Source organism: Nematolebias whitei, chromosome 8 (genome assembly GCF_014905685.2).
Source record: "Nematolebias whitei isolate Nwh7 chromosome 8, NemWhi1, whole genome shotgun sequence".
Taxonomy (NCBI): Eukaryota; Metazoa; Chordata; class Actinopteri; order Cyprinodontiformes; family Rivulidae; genus Nematolebias; species Nematolebias whitei.
This window is the reverse complement of record NC_056505.1, coordinates 26,950,406-26,958,871: the sequence shown is the minus strand read 5'-3', so window position 1 is coordinate 26,958,871 and position 8,466 is coordinate 26,950,406. Positions and strand designations below refer to the sequence as shown.

General features: G+C 39.9%; 2 protein-coding genes across 2 annotated transcripts in view; both read left to right on the top strand.

The window, feature by feature from the left end:
* Positions 1-8,466, top strand: part of sorbs3 (sorbin and SH3 domain containing 3) — a 111,337-nt gene that overhangs the window by 39,705 nt on the left and 63,166 nt on the right. The gene's annotated exons all lie outside the window — the stretch shown is intronic.
* inpp5l (inositol polyphosphate-5-phosphatase L) overlaps positions 927-8,466 on the top strand; it is a 14,123-nt gene continuing 6,583 nt past the window's right edge. The window contains exons 1-4 of the mRNA XM_037681119.1: positions 927-986; positions 5,338-5,379; positions 5,720-5,820; positions 6,882-6,969. Of these exons, the coding sequence (XP_037537047.1) occupies positions 927-986; positions 5,338-5,379; positions 5,720-5,820; positions 6,882-6,969 (291 nt within the window). The remainder of the gene's footprint in view (positions 987-5,337; positions 5,380-5,719; positions 5,821-6,881; positions 6,970-8,466) is intronic.

Below are 8,466 nucleotides of genomic sequence, written 5' to 3'. Positions count from 1 at the left end.
GACTAAAGAGCCGTGGACGAGAGACTAAAGAGCCGTGGACGAGAGACTAAAGAGCCGCAGACGAGGGCCTAAAGAGCCACGTGGCCCCCGAGCCACAGCTTGCAGGCCCGTGTTAGGGGCAACTTAAAAGCTGGATTTAATTAAGATGAAATAAACAGAATTCAGCTCAGGACGTAAAAATGAGGTTGTCAGTTTGTATTGTTTAAAATAGGTCAAATCTGAACATCTATAAAAGAATTTACAAGTTATTATAGTATACTATGCAGTCAAGAGCAACCCCACCCCTGACCAAAACCTGTGGACTTTTATCTGTAGAAACAAAAGCCCATAAAACCAAGCAATAAAAACACTTTAAAAAGTCTATATTAACAAGATGTAACATATATTAACGGTTATAATCCCAGTTTAGGACATGATGTATAAAAATATTAGAGTGTATTTTTATTTCTGCGTGTCTCCACAGGTTAACTTTCACTCGGGCCTCTACGCAGACTGTTGACTGGGAGGAGCCCGAGGGTCCAAACTACACCGAGCTGCTCCGGTTCTGACCGTCCTGGCTCTTTTAAACCGCTAAGAAGCTCCTAGTCCAATTAGCCTCGCGGAAGTAGGGAAAAACGCGCGTGTCGGCCCAGTTCGATTTAACTCGCGGGTTCGAACGGGGAACATGAGCGCCCGCCATCATCAGCACACGGCCTGAACCGCAGCACCTCACTGTCAGGAACATGGTGGAGCGCTCTGAGCGCTAGCTGACAGACGCAGTTTTTGTCTCGCGCGCACCGTAAACACCCCCCCCCCCCCCCCCTTTTTTTTTTTTTTTTTTAGGCTCGCGCAGCAGAGAGAGCTGCCGCCGTTGGCCTGTCTGCACGCGCGTCATCTGGCGACGCCACACGGAGTTTCCTCGCGCGGACTGTTGTGTGAAACTTAAGATGGAAACGTTCACAGACGTGCTGCTGGTCACCGCGAACGTCGGCTCGCTCTTTGACAACGTAAGTAGACCGGTTCAAACTGCGGTGATAAGTCCGGAACACCGCGGTGCTGCCGGGAGATCCGGCTCGGGGAGACAGGAGGTGCAGCGGGTTGGAGGTTCCGTGATGTTTACCTTAAAACTGTTTCTTGCTAGCATACAGTCTGACCACACAACAAGCGCTAAGTTGTTCTCAGTCGTTTATAATCTGTAATTTACGATTGTTTTAAATACGTTTTTGACGTCTAGTGCGTCGTAGGGTCGACCTCATTTGTCAGCGGTAAATTGCCCGCACTCTGCAGTGTTCTTCCGCTATCCGTGAATTTAAAAAAGTACTGGCTGAGCCATTGTTACCTGTTCGCGAGTCACGTGACCCGCGTCACCTAAAGCCTGGTTCATGTCACTTTTCCAGATATGCAGAGATAATTTCACAAATGGCTTCAACTTTTAGTTGAACAAATAAAATTGTGTTTTAAAATTAGCAAAGTCCTGACAGGAGAGGCTTCCTGGAAAAAACACAAGTTATTTAATTTAATAAGTATCTTATAACACCAGACCTCAAATCAGCTGATATTGTCCTGAAGTTGTTTATTTCAGTCAATGATGACTTTTTGTTTTGTTTACATTTCATTTAACATCCATGCCTTTACTCTGGTTCTCCTGATTCTCTAATAATTTGGTTCTCAAGCCTTTTTTTTTTAGCTTTTAAACCACAAAATTATAAGGCTTTGATAAAAAAAAACATACAATCAGGTCAGTTAAACATTGACATATCCTACAGTTATGGTAATTGTTTTGACTGTATCATATCTCTCATAAAATCAAAATGAACCAGCAGTCTTTTATAATTTTATACTGTTTCTCAAGACCACAAACCTGGAGTTTTCTGGTCCATCATGGGGTCCCAACACTTAACTTTGGGAATGCTAGCTCAAACGATTTGTGTTGCTTAGTTTCTCAAGTTTATAATATATTGGCTTATTTCTACGCTGCGTAAGACATTTAATATCAAGTCCAAAATGTTTGCACCTTCCCAAAACTTAAAGTAATATTTCATCTGTGCAGAAATAGAGGCGTTATATAACTTGTATAAATATCCATTACTTTCTTTTGTTTTGGCTCCAGCCGGCCCTTCAACTTTGCATGGAGGAGCCTCTTTACAGTCATGGAAATTTAGCTCGGGACCATATTTCCTTTTAGCGGAGTTGGTTAAGATCCCACTGTGGGAAACATGCGAACAGATGAATATCTCACCCCGCCCCCCCTCCTCCACCAGGGGAGTTAAGCTTTTCTCCTTCCTTAGGCCCCTCTATTCCCATAAACAAACACTCCTGAGCGTTCACAGAGGATAAGAGCGGGAACTTAAGCACATCTCAGAATAAATCCTGTCACTGTACAACACTGGCCTGACTGCAGGGCTCATTAGAGCAGCTGAAGTAAAAACACCTACTTCAGTTCTATTCTGGACCATACGTTCTCTTGATATTGTCATTTTGAGCTTGTGCATGACGATGCTTGTACAAAGCTTTATTTAAAGGTCTATGAAATGTATACTTGGATGCATTATTATCACACAAACATTGTAATTTAAAATGCCAGCATAGTCAAATTTACTATTAGAAGCTCTTTTGTTCTATAAGCTCAAACTAAAAAAACTTTGTTTTACTCCGTGCATATTTTTGACTTATTCTTTCTCCATTGTGTAATTATTGTGTACTCCTGACCTATAAGTGCCTAAATGGCCTCGCACCCATCTATCTCTCAGAGCTACTGGAACCATATGTTCCCTCTCGGGCTCTGAGATCATCCGATCAGCTGCTTTTGGTTGTTCCAAAAACACGACTGAAGCTCCGAGGAGATCGGGCGTTTTCAGTCATGGGTCCCAAACTGTGGAACAACCAACCCCCCAACATTAGGCATGCCACCTCCCTTCCCGTGTTCAAATCCCTGCTAAAAACATATCTGTTCTCTCTGGCGTTTCATACTGTGTGAGTTGATTTAGTATATCTTGTTCCATGTCTTCATTTTAATGCTGTTGTTTTAATTTTTTAAGGTATATTCTTACTGCTTTTTATTTATTAGTGTTACCCTTAGTGTTAAGCACTTTGATAACAGTCTATCTGTTTTAAATTGTGCTCTATAAATAAATATGACTTGACTTGACTTATGTAACATATTTGCCTTAAATTAGATAAACAGAATCACACCTCCAGTGTCACGGTTGAACGAAAAACACAAACCACCAATTGTTTTATTTAGGGTTTGATGTCAGATGTGTTCTTGTACTAGTTTATTCAGTGCTCAGACTTGATTGTGGTTGTATCCAAAACACTGGGGGAGATTTCCTCCACATGCTAAAGGCTGAGATGCAGTCAACCCTGTCATGCAAAATACAGTATGCAAAGCCATTTCCTTGGTCACATGAATGTCTCACTGTTGTTTACTCTGCTACGACGTTGATTCTGGACACCTGTAGGAAATGACAGGTCCAAAGAAAAATCATTAGGTGTGGGTGGACTTGATTAAATGCACATCCTGGAACACAGAGCTCCTAAAGTACACAGAATCCTGTTTCCTGGCTGTTATTAGTGTACATTTAAAGTTTTCTGATTGTATATCCTGACTGTCGTGTAGCCTACTCCACTGTCCAGGTAGCTGTTATACATTTATAGTCAAAAACATTCATCTTTGTAACAGTTGTATTTCTTTTTGCTCTATACATTGTAGGATTGTCAGTGTGAAGTCATCACAAATAGCTTATTTTATGACAATGTGATGAGTTTTAACGCACAAACAAAATTAATATTCATTATTCAATTAATCGTTTAATTTGAAACAACAGCATAAAAAGATAGACTGTGATATTATGAACATTTTTATTTGGCTTTGTGATATTTTACCTGAACAAACCACAAGACTCCTGGAAACAATGTTCTTTAGGGCAGATGGGATCAAATACATGTTTGGTTATAACACAGGGACATATTTGGTGAAACAATCTATTAGCTCAAGATCTTCATATCTGCTGCTAAGCATGGTGGAGGAGGCTTGATAATTTGGGCTTGTTTTGCAAACATAGGACCTGGACAGCTTGCATTAAGTCAGCCATGAACTTTTAGAGTCAAACTTGACTCGGATCGCTTCATATTCATATATGAAAACAAGTATTTAAAGTGCTCATTGCAAGGCCAGTAGAAAGTATTGTGGCAGAATGTTGAGTGCTGTAACACACTTCAAACTGAGTGAACACTGAAGAAGATGGGGACAATAATTTCTGCAGAGTTCATAAAGAAGATGATTACTTCAAGTTACTTCTGCTAAGGATAGCTTTGCATGTTGAATCATCGGGTGTGTTTCGGCATTTAGACACTTTGTTTTGCGTGTCACACATAACGACACTGAATAATATATTGTGTGTTGTTGTTCAGATGACATTGTTTTGCCCAGTTTAAGAGTTATAGATGAAGTCTTGCAATAAAAAAGTATACTTTTCATCTGACTGTATCTTGTGTTATAGAGGGATAAAACATGACGATTTATGATAAACCACACACTTCTACATAGTAAAGCATAATATGTCCAGGGTTATTACTGGTAACAGAACATGGACTAGAAAGTGTGACCAATAGCTGAATGTTTAGTGACTAGCTGTCGTATTGGACCAATAAAATGTGTTTCCAGCACAAAAAAAGAGCAAACTTGTCTCCTGCAAATGTTATTTAAGTTGTGAGGAGGTTTTAAAGATTTGAAATCTTTTTGATTAGCCGAGTATAAACAATAACACAGATCCATGTCATGTAGCGACTCGTCAGGAGTTAAAACGTAGACCTGTAGGACAATTTAACTCGTTATCTTTGTTAATGGGACACTACGTTTGCCTTTGAACACACTGCAACAGTCAAACTGATCACGGATCTACACCTGATGGACTCGTGCAATGTCTGCATGTGAGCTACGTCTTTTATAACCTAAGTGATTGCAGGATGCACGCTATCTCATGAACCTGACCGACCTTATTTGGTTCTCATAAATACAAATTTTACACTTTTATAAAGTGTTACAAATGTTTGCGAAAATCTTTTATGCTGTTTGGCTTTGTGTGCTCCCACACTTGAGGCCAGCAGTGATTCTCTTCAGTGGAAAAAACAAATAGATGATTATATGTTAGAAAAAAAAAAAACCCATAAAACTTGTTTATATACTTTGGTTTCATGAATAGGACACCACTAAATCTGATTTAAGAACTTGTTTTTTTAAGTGTAGATGTTTACAAAGATTTACTCAATTACACAAAAAGTTATTTCTTGAATGAGATGAGCAGATGAGACAAGCATTAAAGTATGTAACTTTATGTATGTTTTGCCATTTCATAGGTGGGTGAAATTCAAAATGGGTGGTTACAAGAACTGTATAAGGTAAGTTTGATCATCTTGAATTTGTATTTGCTTGCTTTTAGCAGTTAGGCATTCTTTTCTTTTGTTGTGAACGGTGTTCAAGTAAGACAAATGAAAGATGTTTTCACTTTTCTTGTATGGTGTCCTCTTTTTTTTTCAAACATTCCAGTTTAGACAAGAGCTTCAGTTTCTTCATAAATTATACTTTGCACCATCTTGTAACACAAACGTCACAGAAATGAAAATATGAACCATCCTTTAGTGTTTAGACAGCAGTCTTTAACGCAGCGATAATCCTATCAGTGTTCTGAACTGTTAGTTACTGTGGGTGGTTAAACTCAGGATGTTTCCTTTGGAACAGACGATCCACAAATGCAAGCCTCAGTTCGTCGCCCTGCACTTCCAGGAGGTGGGAGGGAAGGACTACATGGTCAACATGAGCCAAGCTGAAAGCTTCTTCTGGTAGGCTTCAAATGCACACTCTTATCAACGTTTACTAAGCTCTTCTTATACAGGATTTATCTTTTTTTTAAAAATAAAATGGATGTATGCATCCACATTGCACTGCAACCCTCAGTGTGTAAATCTGATGAATCTTCTATAATGTTCCAGAAAAATATACTTGTCTAATTCAGCCAGCAACCACAGACACCTTCATGTGCGTCAGAGTACATTTTACTAAAAACGACTAAAGTTGTGGAGGATTTGCTTAACATTAAAAGGACCCACGCCCCTTTTAAAATTGAGAAAAGTTTCTTATTAAGGTTTAACACTGACTTTTGTCTCATGAAGTTCCTAATTGACATCTACTGAACATCCTGATTCAGTCATGTGACTAGTGAGGGACTCTGGGTACTGACATCATTTCCAAAGTCTTCGTGCATCTGGGCAGCTAATGTGACCACTAAGCTAATTTTAAAAACTTTATTTTCTTTTACCAAAGGTGAGTTTCCACTGTTTCATTGATGCTAATCCTTAGATAACATGTCATAGCTCACATATAACCTGGTTTGATAGCATTTCTAAAACAGTTTGATCACGAATAGGTTTGTCAAACACCGTTGTGATATATATATGTCACATCGGGCAGTAAACTCTAAATTGTATAAAAAAAATCCACGTGACTTATTTGACACAATAAGACTTGAAGAAGTACTTGTTAAACAAAACCAAGCAATGTTGTGATCTTCATGCCTGTTAAGAAGTTGCAAATAAAAATAAAATTCTGTGTTAAAAACAAAACAACTGTTTAGACAATTTATTTCCAAATGTGGAATAAATTTACTAAGTACGCCCAATGTGATACATATGTCACATTTCATGTGCCAGTAGGTGGAGGTATTAAAAAAAAAAAAAAAAAACCTTCAGAAATGTGTTGCATATAATCCATTTGTTATAATTTACAACCTCCATAATTTTCATGAAAGTAGAAATGGGTCTGGGCTCTTAAAACAAGAATACTGTTTCTCAACTAACAAATTGAAGTTTTTTTCCTCCTCTCTTCTGTGCACCGCTCCTCGCAGGAACATTGAGTCCAGTACGGAAATGAAGGACTTTGACAGAGTTTGCGTTTATGTTGACAACGAGTTCCAAGCAGAGGACAGCTTCACGGTAAGAAAAGTGCAAACCAAAAGCTTGGGAGGAATTCTGCTGTTCGTCCACCAGATGGCGCCCTCCTCCACATAAATGTCACCACAGCAGTGGCTGAAGGCTCTCCGATGCAGCTGTTGCTAAACTGCATAATGTTAAATAGTCACGCACTAAATTTAAAAACAAATGTCTTTACACCTCAGTGACTAACTGTATTTTGTTTACGCCAAAGTTTGTAGTTTCACCCCCTTTTTAATACGTCTTTAAAACTTCACTGGATGATTCAATCAGAAAGATCGATGTTCATTCCTACTGTTCCACAGCTACAAAGGACGTGTTGTAGTTGTGTTTTTTTAATGGAGTCAGCTTACTTGAGCTTCATACGTCAAGATGTGTGAGGTGTGTGCAAAAGCATAGCCTGATATAAGTAACATAGATCTCCTAGATGTAGTGTGGAGTAATGTTGGAGTTGTTTTACACAGTGTGAGCACAGATAGAAGATGTGTTTTAGAGGCAGGTAGCTGAAGTTGCGCCTGCTATGTGCTGTTGAATACTATGTTTAAAGGTGCAGCGTGATTTACTGTGTTTACAGCTTTTTAACAACTCTCTGAAGGCACTTTAATGAGTTGATGTTTAGGGCGCAGGCTCAATCACCTCATACGAGGATATTGTTTTATACTTTGAATTTATTCATTTACCCTGTGTTCTTGAGCTGTGTGCCATGTCCCCATAATGAGAGTGTCGGTCTTCGTTTGTCTGAAACTCAGTCCCCGTTGGGAGAGTCACCTCTCCAGAGCCAAAGGGTGGCTGAGTATTTCTTAAAGCATTAACCCTTCCTCCTCCCAGGTGAAGCCCTTACTCCTCGCCTGACAGTAGGGGTCATTGCCTGCATCTGTAGACAGAAGGTGCGTGAAGTGAAAGGGGGTGGGGGGTGGGGGTGGGGGGGAGTCAGTGCAGGTGTGAGAAACACGAGCCAAAGTCAATACATTTAACTCTAGATTAAAACTATTGATCCGGGCTTATTTGTACACGATAAATTAAGTGTGTCGTGGGGTGGAAGACAGCTGGGACTAAGTTTTCCCTGCACTCGAGTGTTTGCACCCTTCTCTGTTTTCCCTGAGAGGGTTCCTGGACCCCCCCACACCCCCTACTCCACCACCACCCCACATAATGCCTCATTCTCATTTCGGTTGTGCCACCTGCATTGATTTTCAATTTGTTTCCCCTTGGCTGCAGATCATCAGTTATAAAGCCAAGAGAGAGTTAGGGGGGTTGAGTGTGTGTGTGTGTATGTGGGGGGGTCTCCTTTCACAGGGGCTGCAGGAGTAGAGGTGGCAGACTTGCATGAATTCCCAGTACAAATGGTGTTTTGATAAAAAATCACTTCAAAGTCAATATTTTTTTATTAAACTGTGCACAAACCTGATTGATGAAGATTGGTGTTTGGCAGAGTATGTGAAGGAGTGTGTGAGTGTGTGTGTGTGTGTGTGTGTGTGTGTGTGTGTGTGTGTGTGTGTG